The following is a 26,667-nucleotide window of genomic DNA, read 5'->3' on the forward strand; positions in this document are numbered from 1 at the left end:
GCTTTGATCTTGCCAGAGAAGAGAGTGTCCTCAGCTTCTTGAAGAAATAGGGGATAAAAAGTGCCCTCAGGCACAGAAGGACTCAGAGCAGCTAGACCTAGGAATTTCAGTCACTCAAGTAGGCTAAACAAAACACTCCTCCTATGATGCAAATGTAACACTCACTTTGGATGACTCTCTCAAGATATACCCAAATCTTGTAATACATGATGCAAGCTGTATTCCCTGCAGGTTGAGGAAGCTCACTTCGGTTCTCCTTGAGTGTGCCAAAAGAAAATTACTTAGAAGGCATTTTTATTTTATTAGAAGTTATGTAGGTTGTCCATTTTTTTATTTAGGGTTTTGTTTGTTCGGGGTTTTTAGTTGTTGCTGTTGTTTGTTATTTTTTTAAAATCTCGCTTTCCATTCTTTTCTAAAAGTAATTTTGGAACAAGCTTACCTCAGTTTGTTGCCCATTTTCAGGTAGTCTTGTAGCATCTAAGCAAATTACCTATGGAGAGAAGGCAGCACATACATAGCTTTTAAAAAGTGGCTTTTTACCAGGCTAATTTAGTTTAATGTACAATTTTCTTCATGCACATAAACCAGTCTTCTAGGGTACTTAGGTTTAACTGCTCAACAATTGGTGTTAGACGTAGCAATGTTTATGAGTAATACAGTTATCAATTAACACTGCACAAGTATTTTAGAAAAATGGAAGTTTATTCATCTTTCAATGGCTCAAATAGCAAATAAAAGGACAGGATAAGGCATCAGCCAAGACAAGTTTTGTGTGTCCAGTGGCTTCATAACACCTCAGTTCCCAGTATACAGGTTCCAAAGCAAAGTCACAATGTTAGTGGTTAGACTCCCTGGCTAGATAGACCCAAATGAGTACACAGTAAGATGAAGACTGGCTTATATTTGCCAGTTACATGAGTAACTTTTATTCTGCACTTGGCAGTCTACTAAATGCACATACAAAATTCCTACTGATAAATATTGAACATGACAAATGTAACTCCTAAGACTTGAGTCCCTAAAACATCTGTTAGCATTAAAGTTAAATATTTGTTACCTAGTTTTCTTGAGCACATTTTAAACTGTCAGTTATAGGCTTATACATGTATAAAAAGTATAACAGTTTGTGGAATTGATCTAGGCTGTCTCACCCCAGACGAGTCCAAAACCCTCAAACATTCTGGTATATTTTTAGTTAAGATATAGCACACTGACCATGTGCTAGTATTCTTCTTGTTCTGAAGCAACTGAGGCAGTATGTTTTGTTTGGGGATTTTGGATGTGCATGTTAAAGGTTTCTGTATTGCAAAGCACATTTGATTGTTTGATATCAACATTAAGTAGAAAAAGTAGCTACACTGTTCCCCATTTGAAAATCAACATAGACTAAACGGTACAAAACCTGCAAAGAGCTTCAGCATAACACACCATGTTCCAATAGCTAAGTATTAGGAACATAAAAGAAATTAACCAGAATTTCCCAGACAACATCTTAACTCAAAACATGTAAGCGCTACTAGATCAGCCCCACTCCACCCAATTCCAGGGAGTTAAAACCCAAGGAACATCTAGACAAAAATCTATGTGCAAAAGGGAAGTTTCAAGGTACCAGCATGTTAAATTTTAAACAACAATTCCAGGCTTTTATGTGCCATAGGCTTATGACTTCAGTCTTATGTGTATTCTGACCTTTTAGTTTTAAGATACCATATTGTCTACCAAGTCACAGATGATAGAATATGCTCTGTATTATTCACATTACCAGAGTATGGCACACATTTAAAGAACAAACACTGCTAGCAGACAGCTAGTGAGTGAAATCATCCAAGTAACTGCGCTCCACAGAGAGGGCAGTCTTGCACTGATGCATAGGGACAGTCTCCATGCAACAGAGTTGAAAATACACCCTTGATTAAGCAACCTGCTATGTTTGGGTTTTAAAATTAAGGCATATTCAAATGTTTCAATGTAAAAGATTACATCGCTCTTCTAAGTTAATCAGGTAATGCAGAACCACATATAGATTTCCTCAACATAGCCGTTCACATATACATTATTCTTTTTTAATTTGCATAACTCCATGGCAAAACAGCTGCATACTGCTTTGTTAGGTATCATGTTCACAATTGTAATTTTCAAGGCAACAAAAGACAAGATGAATTGACAAATACCAGTGATAAAAAAGTATGCTTTATAAGAAACCACAAAGTAATACTTTGCCCCTCTTGTTCACTATTAAAGAAAAGACTACCTATGAAACACTACATTCAGAAGAAAGGTGAGAAGGTAGGCAAATATGAAATGGACTGAACTTTGCTTCTCTTGAAGCCACATAATTTTTTTTCAGTGAATTTGACTTTCAGTGCCGCTCCAAATCATGCTTTTAGTGGTACATTACATTTTCCAACATGTTAGGGTAATTTCAGTCACTTCAGCCTTCAATGGCATGCTTATAAATTATGGTTTTTATTAGTATGGTCAGGGTAGGAAAGGAATCCAAGCTTTTGATTATAAAATGCAACATCTTTCTCTGATTCTCTTAGCTAGGCTTTTTCTTTTCTTCTTCCCGTTCTTTTCTTTGCTGTCTTCCATTTTTCTGGCTCTAATTTCTCTCATTAAATCAAAAAACACCTGAAAAAAGATATAAAACGATAAATGCAAAAACAAATGACAGACGTGTTAATTTAAGCTATCACCGACATCCACTTCAGTTGTTGTGAATAGAATCAATTACATGCAATCAGGTTGACCAAACAAATATTAATTCAAAAAATCTGTCACAGGTTTTGAAGGTCAAGTTGATATGATGCAATCCTGCTTGTTTTTCACAGCCCCATAATGTTCCCTTGTCTTCTGATATTCACTTATGAATCCTTCAGGCAATTTTAAACAAGAATTGAAAGAAGGGTCTCATCACCAGCCAAGATTTGCAGACATTGTATGTACATATTACTGAGGAAACTTACGGAAATCAGTTTACCTTTTGAATATTTTAAGTCATCAGCTGCAAAGGCTGAAAAGTTCAACATCCAATTTTAGAAACTTATTAATGGAGCAGTAGCATAGACTGAAATGCATCTATGTTGTATGGTATGTTCCATAATGCAAGTCTAAGCACAAAGTGACTAGAGAAAAAAACAAACCCAGCATTTCCTTTAAAGCAAAGTCTTCAAATATACAACTACATAATTTTGTTGCAGTGTGATTTCATGGTTTACCCCATGAAGATTCCCTCCCAGGTGTGTCAATCACCTCTCCTTTCCTCACCCTGACCCCTGTCGAGCACTGTCTGTCAAACCTGGAATTCCAGAAGGGCACAGAGTGATTGGGCAGATTCAAAATATGCCCTCTACCCCTGGGGGAGCATTGGGCCATCCAGATGTCCTTTGTCCCTTGAGACCTCCTTTCCTGTACCTGGTTGGTGGGCTTCCTATCCCTTCCCTCCTCCCCCCTCCCCTGGGTAAAAGGGTGAGCGACCACATGGTCCGGTCCGGGAGTTTGGTTGGAGGAGTTGCTAGATTCAGAGGCCTGTGGGCCAGAATAAAAGCTCTGGATCAAAACCCTCCAGCAGAACCAACTCCTTTCATTCACTACCACCCTTAAAGCTTCTCTGGCAGAGGGAAACCTGAGAGGAAGCTCCACCCCACCACCACTGGAGCCCTGGCATGTCTGGATTAGTCTCCACGTGCCCAGCTGCAACCTACAGGTAGCCAAAAATGTCTCTGGGATGAAACACCACAGTTGCCGCTATTTGGTTCAGCTGCTGGGGCCAGACAAGCCAAGGCACGTCCTGTCCGGAAATATTGGTAATACCAATACAATTTCTTACATCAGAATCTCAGCTGCAGCTACCATATTACAATCTTAAAGTACACATAAAGTTCACTTTCATCAAATGGTTTAGGACAAAGTTGGAGATACACCACTGACTCAGGTAAGAGAGATTCTACTGACAGACAGTTAAAGCTTTATGATTGGACTACTTAAAGCTACTTTACTAATTTCAACAGCCGATCCTTACTTGATTTACAGAATGTTACAGCAAACAGTATGTATACATCTTTATAATTTTACTGTAGGAAATCAGCTAAGCAATTCAGAAACTTTTCTCTCAGGAGAGAGTCTTTAGATACCCTATCAGCCTGAGAATGCTGAATCTCATCTGACTTGGAAGCTACACAGGATCAGGCCTGGCTAGTACTTGAATGGGAGACTACCTGGGAATACCAAGTGCTCTAGGGTTCCCTTTTCAGCCCTGAGATGAACTCAGTTGGTCAGAGCATGATGTTAATAACACCAAGGTCATGGGTTTGATCCCTATATGGGTCATTCATCTAAGGGTTGGACTCAATGATTCTTGTGGGTCCCTTCCAACTTGGAATAGTCTGTGATACTTTGAAATTTGAACTAAGCAATACATCTATGTCAAGGGATTTGATCCATTTCTGTGAAACATGGACAGCGCATGGGCTGAAAAGCTCCTCTACAGAGCTCAGTAGATTTTTATTACACTGCAGGAAAAGAATCAACCTTCATCACATCAAATCCAAGGAAAATCAATGGAACTAAACATTTCCATCAAGAAATGAGATTGCCTTTAGATTTCTAAATGTGTGCTAAGTTGCTTGTATTTAAATCTGTGCTAATGGCAAGATGCAACTGTCAGCTTGCTTTAGTACTGATAACTGTACAACAGTATTTAGCTGTCTGGGATACATAACCTTCTGAGAAAATGTTTAGTGGGTCACCTTTGCCAAAATGAGTGGAGGCTGGCTGTGTTTTTTCAAGTGAGTAAAATCATTATTCTGGAATTCAGAGAGACCAGATTACAATAGTAACCCCAAGCTTGTGCAGCAAACTCCAAAACTTCATATGCTTCAAGCAACTAAGAATACACAGTATTCACTGGTGCCAACAAGGTCTCATTTATGGCCTGCCAAATCTATATGACACATGCTAATATGTGGATCCATTATGCCATCAGCTCTATGTATGTGCAAAGGCTATTGATCCAAGAGCTACTGAAAATATATATTATATGCACTTTTTTTCCCCAGCTGCTAAACTATAATGAAGTGGATTTGAAGAACTGGATTTTTACAACTGTAATAGATGGCTGTTAACTGCATTTATATACCAAAACTAAAAGATGTGTTAGTTTTTATAACAACAAAAAAATTAGGGCTTTATTCAACAATGAGGATGAGTTCTGCTGTACTTGATTAAGAACTCTTTGCTTTTCTGTAGGGTAAATCACTATAGTACTGAAAAATCAGTTTCTTCAGTAAGATAACTGACAGGACACAACCAACAGTTATTGCAAAAGAGAATTTGCATTACAGCTCTCCTGCTGCAATTGACAGCTCATATATATGGATTTACATTAGAGAATTTTTCACCAAATTCAAGATGCACATCTGGATCAGGGCAAACCCAGACATCAGTACAGACTGGGAGATGAACTTGTTGAGAGTAGCCTTATAGACAAGGACTTGTGGGCTTTCATGGATAAAAAGCTGGTCATGACCTGGCAATGTGCACTCACAGCCCAGCGGTATCCTGGGTTGCAGTAAAAGAGGATTGGCCAACAGGTCAAGGTAGGTGATTGTCCCCTTCTACTCTCTCATGAGACCCCACCTGCAGTGCTGTGCCCAGGTCTGGGGTCCTCAGCACAAGAAAAAACATGAATCTCTTGGAGTGGGTCCAGAGGAGGCCACAAAGATGCTCAGTGGGCTGGAGCAGTTCTGCTATGAAGACAAGCTAAGAAAGCTGGTGTTGTTCATACTGAAGAAGAGAATGCTCCAGGAAGACCTTACTGCAGCCTTTCAGTTCTTAAAGAAGGTGTATAAAAAAAGACAGAAAGCATCTTTTCATGTGGGCAGCTTGTGGTAAGACCCTTGTGGGAACAATTTTGAACTAAAAGGGGGGAGATTTAAATGATTAATTGTAAAAAAATTCTTTACTGTGAGGGCAGTGAGGCACTGGAAAGGGTTGCCCAGAGAAGTTGTGGATGCCCTAACTCTGGAATTGTTCAAGGCCTGGTTGGATGGGGCCTTCAGTAACCCGATCAAATGGTTGGTATCCCTGCCCATGGCAGGGCAGTTGGAACTAGATTATCTTTAAGGTTCCTTCCAGCACAAACCTGTGATTCAAGGGGGGATCAACTTTGTCAACAGCTCTGAAAGGCTGGCACATTGCATTAAACCTACTTATTTCTTTTGCCACACAACTGTGACTCTTACAGTCTGCAAGGCTGACAGTTATTCTGAATTGCAAGACCTTGCATTCTTGCTGAAGCACTTGCAACTAAGCAGGATTTTCTTTTCTTGGAGAAAAGTATTCTCTTTAACTTATGAGGTTCTGAACCAGGTTTTATCTCTGAAAACTCATGAGGCATTTTTGGGCTTTTCATAGCTTTTTGGGTTCATCCAGTCTTCATCAAAACAACATACAAAGAGGCAGATGGTTAAATGAGGGTAGGGGAAGGCTCAAATCCCTCCCCCTTATTAGCTTTTATAATGAGGATCAGGAAGTATTCTTCACTGTTCAGAAGCAGACTCTCCTCTAGTTACAGAAAATGCAGTATGAAGTCTGGGCCAAAAGAGCTGACTCAAGAAAATTTTATAATGTCTTATATGTCTTGGATAATAATGATTCCTTGCAGTTTAGTGTAGAGAGCTTTTTGGATAATTGGTTAGCTGAGAAAGGACATTTCGATGTGATACCGATGGATAAGGATAGGGGAAACAAGCTGGGATTGTGAAACCAGTGTCCAATCACTGACAAAGGTCATAGTGACCTTCTCTGAAACGGGAAGACGGGGGAGAAAATCGCTTGCCAGAAAATGTAGATATCTTAGGTAGAGAAGCTAGAAGAATGCAAACATAGAAGCAAAATAATTATTAGAAGATAGAAGTAGGTGTGGTTGATCTAAGTGTGCTTTAACCAATAATGAGCTCAGCTTTTGCAATATAAGCTTCATTGCTTCATTAACACCAATATAAATATGTGTGAGTTTTCAATAAACTTGGGGATTTGTCATCCATGCATATTGTGTGCTGCAATTCCTCCGCCGTTCACGACAGTTTAGAATGGAATAAATGTGTTACGCCTAACATTTTCACTGTTCTACAAGGAGTCACCTAGTCATGCACTCCTGGCAAGCTAAGGAAGAGAAGTATTTGATTAAAATTCCACAAAATTATTGCTAAAATTAAGAACATAAGGAGTATGATGCATGAAAAAGAAGGATAAAATAAAAACTGATTAACAGATTGTTTAAGAGGCCAGTTATTACCTTGTCAACATTAGCTCGTGTTTTTGCAGAAGTTTCCACATAATTAACATTCCACTGATCAGCTCTGTTTTTTGCTTCCTCTACAGAAACTTGCCTTTTATCTTCCAAATCTGATTTATTACCAACTAGCAAAAAAGGAACATTCTCATCTTCTTTTACTCTTAAGATTTGCTCCCTAGAGAAGAAGAAAAAAAAAAGGAAAAAAATTAAGCTTTGCATAGAGTACCATTCTTAGAACACATAAAGAAGAACTCAAACTAAATATTTTCACATCTTACAGTGAAAAGCCACTTATTCCTATTATGTAGTTTATATAACAGGAAAGTCTTAAACCTCATTATGACATTTTACAGAATGAAGACAGAGACAGACAGCTAGTCCTTGAGGAAGGAAGCAGTTGAGTCAGTAGAAAATGAAAAAAATAGAACAGGACTGGTTTAGGTGATAATTTATATTAATAATTAATTTCCATGAACAGTGTTATTTGCGAGCATCTACCATTACGTTACTGTTTTTGATGGTCATTTTTAAGCTATCCAAGCTTCAGATTAACAGCTGATTCTTTCCTAACAAAATGTGTCATTTTGGAGCTGATGAAATGGTCCATAGCACATCAAGAGAAAATCTCTTCCTTTCAGGAATCTTTCTCAAGTCAATTATATTCAATTTCTCCAGAGATCTTAATTTGAATATATACAGGTATGTCTGTACACGTACCTGTGTACAGACACAACTGTATATACATTAGATTTTTAAGGACAGAACCTGCTACCTTTTTAACTGCTAAAATGACAAGTTTAAAACTATAAATAAAACTCAATACCACAAATAGTTTGGTACTCAAGCCTTCAACACTTAAAAAAATAATGAAAGTTTTCTTCTAATTGAAAATGCATTAATACTATCAGGAAGAAGAGTTGTCTCAGAAGAACATTCTGTATTTTGTCTATGAAAAAAGGAGTATAAAGTTAGTTGTGAAATGTAGCCCTTTATCACAGAGCAATTCCTGAAAGACTGACAAAAAGCACAGAGAAATAAATATCTTTTGATGGCTGAGGTGAGACCAAATTTAAAGTTGAAGGGAGAGAAGTTGAAGACAGTTAAGTAATCAATATACTAATGGGCCTTGATTTAGTATACAGCAGGATGCCCACATTACAAAAGGCTCTGAATAGCATGCAGTCTTGTGCAGGAAGCCTACTCACAGAGCTGAGAAATTGTAGTTAGTCCATAATTTTTTTTTAACTGTGCACTTGAGGCAGACTGTGACACCACATTTAGTATGAGGTATAATTAAAAACCAACATTTCTCCCCTTCCACACAAATACCAGTGCAAATGTTTAAACAGAGTCTGCAGCTATCCAAAAGTAGTTTGAATAGCCAGGGGATTAGGAAGGTGACCAGATGAAAACTCAGTGCATCATGGCAGTACCTGTGTAAATAAGACTTCTGGTAAAAACTAGTATCTTCCAACACTAGTTATCCAGGCAATGCTATACTGGGTTAGCGTGACAAGGTTTTGTTAGTGGTGGGTCTACAGATGTGGCTTCTGTGAGAAGCTGCCAGAAGCTTGTCCAATGTCCATTACTGGCAGAACCAATGCCAGCTGGCTCTGGGAGAGACCCACTGCTGGCCAAGACCAAGCCAATGGTAGGTAGTAAGACCTCTGTAGTAACTTATTTAAAAGTAATACTGCACAGATACAATTGCACTCAGAGAGGAAAGGAGTGAGAATATGTGAGAGGAACAGCTACATAGATACTAAGCTCAGTGAGAAGGGGGAGGAAGTGCTCCAGGCATCAGAGGTGGGATTCCTCTGCAGTCCATGGAGGACACTCATGCTGGGTATGTTCTTGGCAAGGATCTTTGGGGCCCTGGAGAGAGGGATCCATGCTAAAGTAGGTTTACAAGCAGGAATTGTGGGGCACCTATACTGGAGCAGTTTGTTGCTGAAGTACTGCAGCCCATAGAAAACCACCCATGCTAGAGTAGGTAATGAGCTGCAGCTTGTGGGAAGGACTGACAGTGGAAAAGTTGATGGAAAATTGTCTCCCATGGGAGAGACTCCCCACTGGAGCAAGAGAAGGACTCCTCTCCCTGAGGAAGATGAAACCGCAGGAACAATGTGTGATGGACTGATTGTAATCTCCATTTCCTGTCTCTCTGCACCACTGGGAAGGAGAAGATAGAGCCCAGCAAGGAGGGAGGGGTGGAGTGGAAGGCATTTTTAAGGCTACTTTGCTTCTCATTCTTCTGCTCTGATTTTGATTGGCAATAAATTCAATTCCTTTCCCTAAGCGGTGTCTGTTTTACCTGTGATGGCAATCAGTAAGTGAACTCTTCCTGTCCTAAACTCATCAGTCTTTCATTGTATTTTCTCTTCCCTGTCCAGCTGAGCATGGAAGATATAGAGGGGCTTTGGTGGGTACCTGGGATAGACCACCACAGATGCCAAACAAACTTTTACATTTTCACAAAAATGTAAAAAGTTAACCTAACAGCAATTCAGATGATGATATTCATATTGTCCTTTGAGCCCCTTCTGAAGGCTAGACAAGAAATATCTAATTAATGATGTGCCAGTTTGAAATTGAGAACTTTAAAAAAATCCACATTATGAGAGCCAGAACAATTCTACTGAAAGCAAGCTCAAATTTTAACAAACAAATTTTCAAGTATTTAAAACTATTGTCATTGCAGTATTGTCATTTTCTAAGGCCAAAGATTATATACTTCGAAGCATTGTCATGATTTAAACACAGTTGAATATGTTATTTTGCACTCTAGGGGAACTGAACTGTACTAAACTGTCCTCCATGACTGACAGTACTCAGCATTAGCCTGCAAACAAAAAAGACCTGCTCTTCACTCTCTCAAAATATAGAAATACAGATATATAGAAACAGAAATTAAAAACACCAGAAGATGAAAAATTTTTCTCCCCTCTCCATACCTCTTCCTCCTCCCTTAGATATTAAACATATGCTGCTACTTAATGCTAATTAAGTTAGAGCATCTAACTTGCACTGTGAGAGCATCTCCAAGAAGACTAATTTCATTGGGATGCAGATAACTCCTTTTTATATTTATTTCCTTAATTTTATTTTAAATATTTCTTATTTCACTACACTTTGAACTGGTAAAACTGTTTTCTATTATCTTTTGTCTTTTTTAAAAATACAGTAATGAGTTATTGAAATGTTTTCTCTCTCAACTGGAATTAAACACCTGCAATATACTCCTGCCCGTATAATATTCTATAACTATCATAAGAGTTTTAATATGATGCAGTCTGTGGTTGAGACCATGGTGAGGCAGCTATCTTCTGAATGTTGCTGTGTGTCTGTTCTGTGGCAATAGCCTTTCTGGTATTCCAAAACATAGCAGCTAAGACATCTAAAGTTCTACAGATAGCAAAGGCCTGGCTAGGCTTCTGTTCAAAACATGTGACAACAGTAAGAGCTGCAATCCAGTCTGGACCACCAAAAGGAAATTACAAAACACACACACAAAAAAATCACTTTCAATCATCTCAGTGTAATTAGAGTGATTCTCTTGCCTTGTAACTTACCTGAAGTCTGCAGTTGCTGCAAAGGATTCCAGCTCTGTAATAGAGAAGACGCAAAGAAAACCTTCTCCACTTCGGAAGTAGTTGTCTCTAATTGCAGCATAGTCCTCCTGCCCTGCTGTATCCAATATATCAATTTGGACTTCTTCCCCATCCAGAACCACCTTTTTCCTGTAGCTATCTGCTTTGGTGGGCTCATAGTCTTCAACAAACTAGAAAAAAAACCCCTTCATGATGTAAAATCATGCCTGTATAAGAAACTTGCTTCTGTTTGTGCATCTGGATATAGCAAACATGAAATGAGAACTGTGACTAATAACTAAGCATGGTGCATTTAGGCCTGTGAAGTACTCAAGCAACTCATAGTTAAAGCAGACTCTTCATCAGCCCAAACAGTTTTTAGGTTTTTGCTTTCCTCAGCCATTACAAGGAAATGTAGAGGTAATTTCAAAAATATCAGTGTTTGCATGGCCCAAACTTGTTCTGGTTCAAGCACAACGTCTATCTGCGTTCTATTATGAAATCAGGTAATCTTGACTTTAGATAAATTTAGTATCTACTTTTAAAGTACACTGAATGCTTAGCTTCGGACTTTTAACAAAAAGGGATGACTTCCACTGGAAAAAAAAGGAAAAGAGAAACTGATTTTCTTTCCTGTCCTCAACACCAGCACAAAAAACATGGAAGAAACTGGCTGTTTCAGGTGTCATGCAACTCACCTAAGTGAAGAAGCTTTGAGCTATAATAACCAAGTTCTAAGTCTAGTGATCAATGCAAAAATATTCCAATAATATGACAGAGTATCTAACAGGTGAGAAGTCTGAAAAATGCCAAATTTTACCTTCACAGGTACCTTTAGAGAGCAAATCAGTAATCTCAAAACATGTTTTTGTCACACTTAACTGCTGAATTTCATACCACATCACTTACATTTAGACCCTTTCAGAAAATAATTCTACAAATGTAACTTAAACAACACTATGTAGCAGGTACCTCCTGAGATAATTTCTATGACAGACTCTTACCTCATCATACATAAACTGTAGTGTTAAAGCAGATTTTCCTACACCACCACTTCCCACCATGATGACTTTGTGCAAAGCCAATGAATTCTGTCCTTTAGGTTTATTTGCTGCCATCTTTGGATTGCAGAAAATTCACAGGTATCAAATGGAAAAATCTAGAAGAAAAAATATTTCTTTGTTAATTTTCTTTTCCTTCTCCCACATGAACTGATAAAATGGATTTTTTTCAAATTCCTACATATTTAATGACTTAATTTCAGTTCTGCTTTAGTGAAAGCTACCCGCTCTTTCACTGGAAACCATTCCACAAGTTATATTGAGCTCATCTCTTTTTTTTTTTTAATTAAGCAAAGAAATCGTTCACCATTTGGAAGCAGCATTTTAGTATGTAGTATTTTCTTTTAGTGGTACAGTAGGTGTCAAGAATTCTTGATAGTTTACTATAAGAATTGAAAAAGGAAGCCACAGTGAATCAACACCATATAAGAAAACATGATTTGACAGCTGGAGGGGAAGGAAACTGACTTTTGAAGGGATTTCCAGTTTAAATGGCAAGCACTAACATACAGCAGCAAGGATTAGCTAGAGTACTTTTACAGGAAAAGCAAGCAAACTTAAGATCTAAAAATACCCAGTTTCAGTAAGTCAGAAACCAAAATAACAATCTAGTTTAGACAGAGTGGAAAGATTCAACTTGCCTACAAATGTAATTATTTGGTAAATTTGGAGTAGTTGTCTCAGTCCTGTGACTGCTTGTTTAAACACAAATCTCTGCATCTCACCAACACCAAGGGGCTCTATGACAGCTAATTCACATAGTTTAATGTATGAGAATACCACAAGCACAAAAAGTAGCAACTCCATTAACTTTAAAAAAAATCACGCGTGCTATAGTTTTAGTGGATCTCTATTTTCCCCACACTTTTGTTTCATTCTCTACCTATCTCAATAGTAATAAAACTGTATTTGTGAATGCTTGCACAGTTCTTAAAACACAGGGAAGTCCCCCTACAGTGACAGAATGTGCTCTCATCCACAGACTTCAGGTCAAAACAAGGTCTGAACTCCAAAAGAGACAATGACACCTAGATTACATATATAAATACAAGGAAGATTTATGGTAGCAATGGAAAACCAAATGTAATTTTCATATTTTAATTAAAAACTCAAAAACAGCACATTCACATGGCTCAGTTATGTAACTACCAGATAATAATGCAGCATAGTAACTTATCATGATTACCTTGTTACCTTTAGCCATCATGATTATTTGATAACGTCACACTAAAATTACATCCTACTGCATAATGAATTACCCTTCTGTGCAGCCTAAAAAATCAGAATGTGAAGCACGACAACTTTCTTCAAACCTGTATCAAAAACCCTATTTGAGGCCATGCACTAAGGCTCTGTTAGCAGTGATGCAGGTAGTATAAAAGCACCATGACTAAAGCTTCATCGGAGATGAAGCCAATCCTTCATGGAAGTAAAATAAATACACACCATCAAGGTTCTCACACTGCCATGCCAACAAGCAGGCTGGGGATGAGCAAGCAGCTAGGAGAGCTACGGCTGGACCACCAAAGGGATATCACCATGCCACAGCCTAGCAATAAAAGTTGTCAGAGAGGTTTGAAGTTTGTCAACACTGCCATTGCTCAGGAACTGCTGGGCGTTGGTCAGCTAGCAGTAAGCAAATTTTCTTTTAATAACTTTTCTTGGGTTTGTTTTCCTTTTTAAAAGAGATTTACTAAGTTATCATTATTTCAACCCACAAGTTTTCTTTCTTTTACCCTTTCAATTCTCTCCCCCCTCCCACCAGTGGCAGGGGGAGTGAGCAAGCAGTGGGACTAATCTGCCTACCAAGCTAAATCCAAACTATATGGAAAACTCTTGAGATCACATCAGCACAGCTACCCATTCTACTGTCAAAGAATTCTGAAAATGCAACTGAAAAGTAATTATTTTCCCTGGAAAGATTATCTAAGCAAAATAAGCATAAGTAAGGTGCTATACTCAGTACAGAGATATAGCAGAGAAATACAACTAGTATCATGGTACAAGTTCTTTTTAAAAGGAGATGGAAAACAGCAAACATTTCTGTTTTGGCTTAAAAAGAACCATTTCTTTCTTTTTACTCAAGAGGGAGTACAAGGAACATATATAAATAAACAGTTCCAAGTCACGCTTTCAACCTACTACATTGTTTTTCTTTGTGCACTTTTCTCTTAAAAGGAATAACACGTCCTGAAAATCATGCTTCTTAGTATGTATGTCAGACAAGTAAGAAAGAAAATTCATCTGAATTCCACTATCAACTGACAACAGCTCAGTTTGCAAATGCTAAATTACAATATCCACCTGGATGTGACCTACTCTAAGCTTACTAAGCATGAAAATAGACTATTCTTCTGTAAGTACTCCAATACTGGAACAAGTCCAAATGAACCCAGCAGGACCTCACTCGGGTGAGTTTGGGCTAACAATACTACAGTCTGAAAAAAATTTCAATGCACAGTAGCAATATTTCACTGTAATTTTGGTGCAAATTAATCTCCAGTCTTTAAGTAGATTGAGCAATGTGAAAATTCATATTTTACTTCCACTTACAATTTAACAAGTAGTGTCCCAGTGTGACAAACAAGTTACCACTTTTTGTACTCTCTGCAATAGCTGACCCATAAAAAACCCAAAACATTTCCATTTCCAATTTGATCCTGACAAATAATTGTCAGTAAACAACATTCCATTAAGATACTGAAAATAGGAAAACTTCACACTACCACAGACTTGAAATCTTCAAGATAAGCTTGTCATAAAAACTATGCCACCTTTTGGAGTAGGAGAGTGGCTCAGGGATGTCAGTTTACTTCCAAGTTCTTCACAAGCCAATAAAGATATAATGCTGGCAAAAACTTAGGTCTGTTGAGTAGTAGACAATGTGGAAAGAGAGAGAAATAAGTTACAAGCAATGCAAGTACAATACAATATGATACTGTGCAAACAACACTTAATCCGAAGAGACTGCTTCAGAGCAAATATTGTGCCAGAGAGAAGAAAGACCTTGAAATGGATAAGTTCTAAGCTATTGGCACAATTCTACCTGTTTCAGTGTGCTTTGAAAAACAAAGAAGAACCTAGATTCCAATTTTAACAGTAAAGCACCTGAGATAAAGTTTCATGCAAAGACTTTCTGCCTGTAATTTATGTAGCCTGACTTATTTCTATAAGAAGTTTCAATTTGGGTCATATCTAGTTACCGAACTGTCCTACTTTATAATTATGATAAAACAGACAGAGATTATGGCAAGAACCCTGCTGTATGAAGCTCAAAAAAGCATACCATGGCGTTGCTTAATTTTGCTTAATAAGTGCAAAATTACTTGCAGGTCAGAAGATAAACACAGGATTATCCTACAGTCAAATCCTACGTCACCTACAGAAGAAAGATGTTCACAAAGAGCCAAGCACAGTGTTGTCAACAGCTACATTATCCATTTATACAAGTCAGCTTTTTATCACACCCATTGGAAATCCCAGCACATCAATTCAGATGGTAACATATACAAAAGTTTATTCTTAAACAGTTCTTCATGTGGTTCAATAAGTTGGAATGGAAGCAAAAGCTTAACTGGCTCAGCAATGTATTGCAGTGTCTTCATTCAGAAGGGCAAGAACATTGTCTAACCACCATGCTATGGATCAGTCCTCACCTCTACTGCAGATAAACTCCTAGGAAGCTGCCCTTTTCCAACATATTTGAGCAGATAAAGACACAAACAAATGAATTTCTGACTGCTCAGACAAAGTAAGCAGTTCTCAAAGCTCCTACAGCTGTTTTATTGCCTGCTTGCAGATAAACACACCCATGATTCTGTGCTCCATTTAATGGCAGTTTTCCAATTGGAGCTAGGATTTTTTTTTTTTTTTGAGTCAGGCTAGCAAGCAATTAGATTAACTAAGAACTGCAGGAGTAGGAACTATAATTCATGTTAGCATCAGTGATATTGGACAAGACAGTGTCTTGTCCAACAGTCCAGAAATCTGATCAAAGGAAATAAGAGTAGGTAGCAAAATAACTTTTAAAGTTATTTTTACATTATTAAGATCATCAAGGAACTTCCACCTGGAGTTGTAAAGCTGCTGCTTGTCTTGAGTGATTGGCTTCTACCTGTATCAATACTTCTCAGAAACTTTTATACATTACAGCCCGCACAGGTCATCTGCACAAAAATTACAATGTTACCTCTAGTCCCCCATGGATTTAAACACAACATGCAGCTCCACCCACTAGACGAGCAAACTGGATAGTGTAACGCAACTTAGACACAGTATCGTGTTAACTTCTGCATAAAGTCTTCAAACACAGAATGGTTACCTCCAGCTCCAAAAGAGTAAGAGAGATAATCAGGTGCCAAGTCAAAAAGCAGTTTTGATCTCCAGGGACAATATTTTCAGGGAGAAAATTTTGCAAATACAAGTTAGGAAAGAAAAAAACCAAAAAGCAGGAATCCTTGGTCTCTCTCTATTAGTCTTTATTTTGTCCTCCTATTTACTATTTCAGCCAAATAAATGGAGATAAAAATATACTTATGGGCAAAAAAATCTTATGTGTTTTATCCCTTACTCAACTGAGATGACTCTTCTTAAGCTGTCCTATTCTTCAGTTGGCTTTTTCTTACAGAATAACTTGCTCCAAACCAATCAAAGCATGCTTCCTTAATATCCATTCCATTTGTCCTCTACATTCCTCCCCAGTACAATAATCCCAAGGTTCATACACTAAAGGAGAGCAAAAAAGTGGCCAACAGAACAGCTGCATACCATCCAAAAAGGCCAAAAGACAACCAATTTAGATTGCTTTCTTTCCTTCACTGTGGATCACAGGGTACAGAATTCCCCATATTTAGCCAGCACCAAATACTGAAGAAATGTACAGAAACAATCATATCCAAGATACCTACATCTCTGTCAAAATGTACCCAAAACTGGCCAAGAGGCCAAAAGCTAACAAAGAACAAAGCATATGATCAGTCTCATTGTCTTAGACAAGGTGACCAAAAGAAGTCTAGAAGCTATTCCCTTCATTTTAATTCCTTGGAGTCTTGTAAATGCAATGTAAATGAGAACAGACCAGTAAAAGAAAAGCATTACACCAAAGTCGCATCATTACAGGCACAAGTTCAGCTGGCATCTTCTTCACTACTATGCATAAAGCTGAATGCAGGCCTTGTGAATATGCAGTTGTCCTTAACAGGCGGACTTTGATTTGCTGCAGACATTTGTTTGAAGGGGTCTAGTTAAACATAGCTTGTATTTACAGATAGCTGGTACAGTTAGCATAGTTGATTCTAGTTAATAAGTGGAGATACTGGTGCCTTTCATCAATTGCAAAACAATTTATTGTCAACTTTATAGCCTACATAAAACTAATACATCAAAACTAAATCCTAGTTCATTTCCTTTCCTTTAAGAGAAGATTACATAAAGATTTGAAAGTCTGTCATATTAACCTCATTACCCACTCACTTTTAAGATGAGTAAGTTTCTTCCCTGAAGACTGCTTTATATAATAAGCATCAATTACAACTGCTAGCTGATACATTATTGCACCCGCCTTTACTCTGTTCAACAGAGCTAGAACTTGATACATTTGAAGGAACAGGAATAATTTAACTGCAGTATGTGAGCTGCCTGCACAATATTAAGAACTACTTAATATGCTTTGACCAAAATACTTCCAGAGAGGCAAAAATTATCAATTACTTAGTGAATAATTAAAGAAAATTTTACAGTGGAAACTCATATTGCTCTAAACAAATAACTTTTTTTACTTGAAGAAATTAATGCCTGCACAACTCTGCACTTTACACTTAGTATTTATCACCTCTAGAAACACAATCCACAACTTATTTCACTGAAGTGAAAATCTATGGTAATTATTTGCTAAAGTGAGTTAAAAAATTCTCCAAAGTTTTGTAATTTCCTGAAGTGTATCAAAACTCTGTTGCCTTATGTGACCTACAAGCTCCAAATTCAATTTTCTAAGAAAAAGCACAGGAACAAGAATTTTGAAAAGTGGCAACATATTTCACATCCAAGGACCATGAAGCAATATAATCTTATCTGTTGTGAAAATATCACAAATTCAACCAGTTACTTGTTTATTGAGTCCCATAGTTTCAGTTTGGTTAACAAGAGCAAAAGTATACTTGAGAATGCATTGTTTGAAAATAGCACTAGCATACTAAGTGCCAAATATCTGGAAGACTCCTCACAAATGATTCAGATATTTCTGCAGCAAAAGCATTCCTGGAAAAGGAGGGAAGCAACTCCAGGCAAGCAGAATCTAACCCTCCCAGCATCTGGTTCCAATTACAACATTCAAACCAGATCAGCAGAAACACTCCATGACCCAGAGATTGATAGGATATGTGAGGACACAGATGGAACACGATACCAGCTGCTTTAAGAACTAGAGAATAAGGAAGTTTTAAAAGTTAGATCAGCATTATTATTGTGTCATCAAGTCTGATGGTGTTTTATTACAGTTTCAATGCACAATATCCAAACTCTGCACAAAGTAATATCAGTATTTTATTCAGGTAAAACAAGTATTTCAAATGTTAAATAATCACTACAAACTTTAAATAGTAGACTAGAGAAAGAGAAGAAGGAATCCAAATGTTCAAACCTATCTTAGTAATGAGTAATCTCATTAGATAATGAAACAGGCCTCCTGAAACTCAGCCTCATAACAAGTTAGAAACTTTCACAGCAAGTATTTCCCTATGTCTTGAAAATGATCCTTTGACATAAACATGTTGAACTAGGAATTAAATATGAAGCTTCCCATGAGTTTAACAAGCACCTAAATTGCATTCAAGGTTTCGTAAGAATCCTTCTTTCCAAAGCTTTCTAGGGCACACCTTAGCAGGTGCTTATGCCTCCCACACCCACAGAACATATTTACTATGGTGACTGACTACACATAAACTAACGAAAGTAAAGGGTAGAAGACTGACTTCAGTTCTATCTGTCAGCAGAAGCAAATTTCCTCAGGCAAAAGGCCCGAATTTCCCAGCTCCTTGAGACAAGTACTTCAAATCATAACCATACCCAGGCACTTAAACTGGAAAAGTCAACCAGTGAGCTCTTCACCCAGTAACAGAGGCCCATCCATCCTATAAATTCCATTGTGTTGTTATAAAGAATACTAGTTCCCACATGCCCACAGCTTTAGAGTCCTAAGACGTCATCAGAAGAATTGCAATTTCTCCAACAAGAAGTCACTAAAACACAAGAAACAAGTTCACAGACTTCCAAGAGTCTCCCAGAGGCTCCACAGGGCCTTAGTGCCAACTTCTGGGCATGGCCATGAACTAGATTGCACTTTCTGAACTGAGAACAGATAGGTACTTCTTATGCTTTAAGTAATCATTTCAGCATTTTCTTACTAAAAGGCCTCTTCAGCTTCCTGCAAGATGACTTCTGGGTAAGTACTTTCATAAGAAACTTTCTTGAAACCCACACGGAGCAGCACATGAAAACCCTGACAAACTGAACAACAGAAACAGTCTAGAACAAAATGAAAGTCTTAAGATTTCAAACCCTGTAGTGTACTGAAAAGAAAATGAAGCAGCTACATCACTGTCCACATAAACAGCTGACAAAACATACAGCCCTTGAGCCCAAGTGTGTGTACCTGCAACGCTGATACAAACTGAACCTCCAACACTCTGTCTGATATTCCCACGTCGTTTCTCCCAATAGCACTGGTGCAACTATTAGGTGATAAACCACTTAAGAAATTGCTCCAGACAAAAACTAATCTATACTGTTTTTTGAACAGATATGTTACCTAATCAAGTCTTCTGGTACCAAAGACAGCCCAGAACAACACATAGCTGAGCAGAGGGAGAGCAAAACCACGACACTTCCAGCCTATAAACACTGTGGCAAAACAATGCAAGTGTTCTAGGGCTCCTCAACCATAGCCCAGCACCTGTTAAAGATATCTCACTTTTTTCAAGTTATGTGATGGTTATTACAAAACACTGGGAAGAATTCTAGATACTTGCAATGGTTTATCTGTGTCACCACCAAATCAGGAATAGATGACAGAGTTCCAGATCAGAAAGCTAAGAGGCTAGAAGCCCTGCATTTATTCAGACCTCCTCTTTCATACACTGGTTTGCCACAGGTGGACCTGATTGGTCATTTAATCAACACATGTCACATGACTGGCTAATTAAGAAGACACCCACTTTATGAGAAAAACAACTCGTTAAAAACACCACCTGCAGATTGTTTATCATTTGATTATCATTCTTTCTCTCCAGGTCCCTAAAGCTTCCCACTCCAATTCATGGGAAAGCTTATTTAGCTTTCTCTCTCTCTGACCAGACTGTCATATCCACATATCTGGACTGATCCAAATATGAGTAGGAAGAGCAGCAAACTCAAGCCCACCACCAAGGTTAACACGAGGTTAAAGGTTGCTTTCATAGTTCAACAGACTAAAGTTACACTGTGAAATAATTTTGATAATATACACATTTACATTAGAGTCTAGAATACTGTGCCTGCTTCTACAAGTTCAGTATGTGGCTGGTGCCCTCTCTCAGTCTATTGTAATCATTGAGGGCACTTAGCTTTCTGAGGCTGACAGTGCTGAAGTGCTTTAACCCAAAGGGTAAGGGTCATGTCTTCTTCCATATTCAATTTATAAACATGAAGATCTGTAATCTAGCATATTAACAGAAGACATTTGTTTTGTATTGTTTTAAGATTATACACCATGAGGAAAGAATTAACAGCCGCAGCAGACACAACAGAATAATGAACAATTACAACTACAGACCACTAGCCTGTCAAAGCTATCCACAGACTTGTATGGATTCAGAGGGAAGGCAGACAAACAGGTACTAAGGTACTACAGCTGATTTTTTACCATGAAAGGCTGAAACAGATGAGAGGGACATCTGTGGAAGAGCCTCCCACATCAGTTATCCATAATCAAAAGTCAATTTACATTCATGGGAGATGCATTTGATATAGAACAAAGACACTCTTCCCAACCCCCATCCCCTCCAAAATGTAAGAGTCAACATAGAGCCTACAAGGATGAATTTTAGTAATGCAGAATCAACAGCTCAGGCTCTTAACTAGTGCTGTTCCAATAAGAACTCAGTGAAACATTTTAAGGACACAAGTTAGTGTCACCTAAGATATACAAGATACAGCCATTCTTATCCTATGTTTCAAGTACAAGAAAGCACATCTGGAAGCTAACTTTTGATTAATGATAAACTAGGCTTCGCTGACACTTGCACAGGGCTGCTGCTTCCAGCTGTTCTAGACAGCAACAAGAATGCAGTTTCCTTGAAGGCACTATGTCAGAGCTTGAGAGCTTGCAGCATGAGCTTCAGCAGTGCACTACTAAAAGCAGTTCAAGAGCACTGCATTCAAAACTTGTCCACAGCATATTCAGTATCAAAAATTCAGGGATTTTTGGTCAATCGTATTTCAAAAGCAATCTCAATCACATTAGTGTGTCCTTTCTGCCCCTGTACATTTACACTTTGATATAGACTATAGAAATTTTAGGAAGATTTAAATGTTGACTTGGCTTGATGAAGTAAATTCTTTAAGAAATGTCTGAAGGTAGCTTTCCAAGACATTCTTGGAAAAAATAGGTTTTCCTCTAACCCATCTATCTTTCTAACTGTTAAAAACCCTAGTCTTCCTTTAGAAGTTCAGAATGTCAGATGTGCATTTTCTAGAAACAGCATATATTTGCATGGTCATTTTTACAGCCAGAATGAATGACAATCAAGATCCATATTGACTAAACATAAAACTGCGCCCAGACAGTTTCACTGCTCTACAGGCAGGAAAGCTAACTCTTGACAGAGAAATCTAGAAACAAATGGTATCTGCAAAGCAAAATAGTCATTAGGCTCATGGCAGACTGCACCTAACAATCTTATGGAATCTATAGAAGGGATGCAGACAGCATCCCTTCTATAGGTTAGGACTTCATCTGGTAGAAGCAGCCTTGTTGTTTTGCAGGCTTCTCTTGTCACACCAAGAAAAGTTCTGATGCTGATAGCTCAGGGAATTTATCCTGCTCAAACAACTACTTTTCCTTGTTAGCCAGTCATAACAGTACTATGGTGAAAACTCACATGAACACCCTTAAATTCTTTCAAGTATTAGTACAGACAGAACAAACACAGGAGCCTTGTTTGAGTAACACTCCTATGAAATTCTTGACAAAGAAAAAGTCTAAGCTTTCAAATAATGCATTTTCAAGGCAGGCACTGCCTTCTTCCATAAGTCAGTGCCTAGGTGAATGAAGTTTCAGCAAAAACTGAGTAGGAATACTGCAATACATTATCTTTCACATCTCAGGCTAATAAAACAGCTTCTAATAATGAAGGATGCAGGAAACGAGTGCTCCAGCAGGCACAAGCACATTTACATCAAAGGCCACAGCACAAATGGTACAAGTGCACAGGACTGAATGCAGGGCATTAACGAGAGACAGCAAGAAGCAGGTACTACCAAGTTCTCTGTCTCCTCTTCACAAATACAAGCAAGCATTCTCTCTCCCACAGGCAGACTGCACCAATACACCAGCCAAATGGAATCTAATGAAATATGAGCATGTTGGATTTTGCACTTCAAAATTTTCCTTTTATTCCTCTAAGGAACCATGCAGCTGCAGCAAATTTCTTCAGTGAAATCTGACTTAGCAAAATAAGTTACTTCATTCATTTTATGACTTTGCCATCTGTTTTACCATCTAATTAGAAATGCACAAGTTGGGGTTTTTTTGTAGTATTATTGCAAGAGCATTACTTTTGCAGCCGTATTTTGTTCCAGTAATGTCTCCTGTTTATATCCTATGCAGTACAAATTTCTCCTCCTAAAATCATAATTTTTCTGTTTTATTCAGAGAAAAATGATTTCATAGGCACAACTCACTGAATGAGACTGGTTTGCAAATACACAAAAACCTTTTGAATAGGTGATTCAAGAACACAAGTGGTTATAGATCTGATATTGCACAGTAATACAATACACATAAAGCTGAAACACTGTAAGGTGGATCTCTCCCCATTTTTAGATGCCATTTATCCTAAAATTCTTAGATATATGATTTGATAAATTGATAGAGTTAATCTAATAGACCCAAAGGACCCAGTTGGGCAATGAATTGTCTTTTAGTTCAATATATGCTTGCCAATCACGATACACGATAGACTTTCATGGCTATTTCACATATTATGGGCATTAAATTTGCAATGGCTAGAAACAGAGGGCATTCAGTTCATTAAATTAATATGAAATTATTAACATTCATGTCAATTTAACAATTTTCACATCAAGTGCCAGTGCAAGGTGGTTTTCATCATTTCCTGCTTAAAATACTGATCACACTTTTCTTGCAGTACCACTGAAGGGATTTTCAAACTGAATGTTCACAAACTTAAAAATTGCTTTTTGCTCCTGTTTCAATTCTTACAGCTCTTACAATGCACAAAGTAACTTGGAACTGTTAAATGACTTTACAAGAATGTGCATAAGTTCCAAGTTTTAGCAGAACAGGCTATCTAAAAAACGTTCTTTCCAAAGCAACGTATGCTAAAATCATAGATCAATTTCAGAACACAGGAGCAAGCATAACATTCATTTCTGTCTATCTGGGGAACCAAGTGAAGCAGCTATCAAAAACTTCTGATAAACAAAAATTAGTTTTTTAATCATACTCCAAAGGCAAAGACTCTCAGAAAAGGCACCATTAAGGTGGATGGATCTCAAGTGAGTCTCTCTTCCTCTGACCTAACATGGAATGCAAAAGCTAAAGGCATTCCAGCAGTGGTCAAACTCAGGTTATTTTAAAGGCCAGTCTCTCCACAGAAAAACTACTACAGAAGTCTGTCTACAGTGAAATCCAGTATCTTTATCAACATTTAACTAATTTAATTCTAATTTAACACATGTTGCAATGTTAAACAGTACCAAGTGTGAACTGCTTTCCTTTCTGTACAGAGAACCTTTCAAATTCTTGTGAGAAGTAATTGATCTAATACCTTTTCAATGTTGCATGGCTTTCTCTGGCCTAAGAAACCTTTACTACCTCTGACTTATGAAAACACCTTCTTTTCAGCTGGTCACTTGCAAGCTTTCAATCCAGTGGCAGTACTTGTATTAGCATCAGTTCACCACAGAGTCAGAAGCTAATTTTACTGCTTTTCTCCTTGAGGGGTTTATTTCTTTTACCTTAATGCACATGCAGTCAGAGTCCTGCATAAAGTCTGGAAAACTTAGCATTATTAAAACCCATTCCTGTTGTTCATAGATGATAGTATGACTTGTCTTAGTTTGTAGTAAAACTGGAATTACGTTCCAGTTTTAATATCTCCTTCAAACCCCTGACCATCTATGACATTCTGACTGGGTTAGGTTTCAATATTTTATCATATTGTACTTCATTGTTCATACTATCTTAAAAGAAATCCTAGTACTTGGCTACAAGATTGTTTCTGTTTCAGTTTTCCCTCAGAGAAACATATTTTTCCCCATACTCGTAAAAAAAACTCTTCTCTCCTAAAACTGTAGTAAAACTTATTAGAAAGATTACACGAACTTTACTCCTCAAATAACAGACTGTTTTCCTCATATTTTCCAAGCTACTCTTAAGATCATTAGATCTTAAGGCTGCTTTTACAATGCTCTTCAAAATACTCCAATCTGAAAAAAATCACAAACTCTGCTTGTTATAAACATGGTCTCAGTTCTAACTCATACATCTTGCAGAGAATATTTAAGTTAGTTTACTTCATTCCTCTATCCGCTTTGACTGCAAGAGCTATAAAATTCAAACTTCTCAAGACAGCAAATACAACAGATACAGCTTAACTTTCACGTAACTTTTAGAAAAAGATGCTCTTCTACTGAAGTTCAACATGTACTAAACAAAGTTACCTAAAAAGAAACAACTTTCTCATTAAGATCCAATGAACAACATTAAAGAGGCAGGACAGTGAAGAAGTTTCTCAAAAATCCAGACCTCCTAAGGTTTCAGAATTATTCCAAACCGAAACATTTCATATCTCACTCTGGTTCTGGGGCAAAGAAGAGCCGAGAAATTCCAGCATTTTTGTGAGTGGCTCCACTATACAATCTTTAAATGTAATTGTCACTTTAAGCCCATCAGTAAACTAGTAACTACATGGCCAAAATTAGTGATCCACAGGGAGACAGTTACATGGGTATACACACACACATGCCTTCCTAAAATATTTTGTGAATCAGCTACTGACCTCTCCAGCATCATCAACCTATAAATTATGACTTCCCATGCTCTCAACTCAAGAAAAACCAGTTGGCAATGCCTGCGATGGGATTTCTTACCAAAGCACAGAGGCATTTAAGATATGGAATATATAGCGGTCCAAACTGAGTATTTTCCCCTAAAAGCAGAAGAACAAAGATAAAAAGTTTAAATCATGACTTAAGATCCAAGTTATTATCATGATTTTTTTCTAAAAGTCCTTCATGTTACACTATACACTAAAAAAAATTGAGTGCAAAAACTGATGCAAACCAAATTAATAATTCAGATGAGCAGCCTTCTTGTTCTTCATGAGTACCTTTTCATTATTTTTCTTAACACAGTCTTCATTAAATAGGGAAAAACAATCAAGTACTCCTATTCATTTCACACATCTCAAATTAGTGAGTCTCTTCCTACAGGGTAGGGTACTCTGAGATGTTCCAGAAGACCTGGAATTAATGATGAATATTACCTGTAGCTATATTTTCTTCCTTACAATACTAACCATTTAGTAACATTTTAGATGGTAAACTTGCTGAACTGAAAGCAGTTTCTGATACTTAGTCTAATGCATCTGCTCCTTAAATTCTGAGTGATAATACTAGACTGTATAGAGAAGGGATCCCGAACACAGTGCTTTCTTTCTAGGTTAAGTTTACCTGATTTATTATATGCTTTACTTCTACTGAATATGAAGCCTGGAACCTCAAAGCCATCAGGTCTAATCAGCAACAGACAAAAAATATGCAATCTGGACCAGTAAAGAAAGATGCTTTAATAAATCACACTCATAAAGGCCCATGCTGTATCATTGACTTCAATATGTAAACTACATCAATGCAAAATAAATTTCACATTCATTTTCAAATCAGTAACAACTTAAAAAATGTTAATTTATTAAAAAAATCAGAGACTTCAAGTTGCGATAAACTGCACTAGGCTACCAGTCATGACTCTACTGACCAGTCACTGAAGCATGGCAATGAACTCTTAATTTGGACATTATACATTTTGACCTTACAAAAATCAGTTCTCATGAGTGTGCAGTGTTATTTCTTAAAATACAAGTGTTCTGAGGATTGGAACGAAGCTTATGTGCATGTTACACTAAATAGGTAAAATTAATTCAGGTGTTTAAGTGTGCAAGAACTTTATGATTTAGAGGCGTCATCCCAAAATAGCTCTTTCACACACAGACACTTGGATTCAGTGACTGGATTCACTGATTTTGCTTACTTTGATCTCCAAAGGTAACAGGGACAGATGGTTAATGATGAGTTGCTTTGAGTAAGGCCTTCGGGTCCATCTACTCAAACATCTCATATTGCATGACCTCACCCATCAAGTGTGGGTTTTGTGACTGACACAGCATGCCCACAGATGTTAATGTCTGGCACATTAACATTGTTTTCCTGTCTGTATAATTTC

The 26,667-nt window shown here is 37.6% G+C and overlaps 1 protein-coding gene across 1 annotated transcript in view; it reads right to left on the minus strand.

Annotated features, from left to right (window-relative positions):
- Positions 1 to 681: 681 nt before the first annotated feature.
- RALA (RAS like proto-oncogene A) overlaps positions 682 to 26,667 on the minus strand; it is a 30,665-nt gene continuing 4,679 nt past the window's right edge. The window contains exons 2-5 of the mRNA XM_071429812.1: positions 11,892 to 12,046; positions 10,870 to 11,078; positions 7,298 to 7,472; positions 682 to 2,631 (exon numbers count right to left, since the gene is read on the minus strand). Of these exons, the coding sequence (XP_071285913.1) occupies positions 2,509 to 2,631; positions 7,298 to 7,472; positions 10,870 to 11,078; positions 11,892 to 12,005 (621 nt within the window). The 5' untranslated portion in view covers positions 12,006 to 12,046 and the 3' untranslated portion in view covers positions 682 to 2,508. The remainder of the gene's footprint in view (positions 2,632 to 7,297; positions 7,473 to 10,869; positions 11,079 to 11,891; positions 12,047 to 26,667) is intronic.

Source organism: Agelaius tricolor, unplaced genomic scaffold, assembly GCF_023055355.1.
Source record: "Agelaius tricolor isolate 1412-34295 unplaced genomic scaffold, bAgeTri1.0.p SCAF_6, whole genome shotgun sequence".
Lineage (NCBI taxonomy): Eukaryota > Metazoa > Chordata > Aves > Passeriformes > Icteridae > Agelaius > Agelaius tricolor.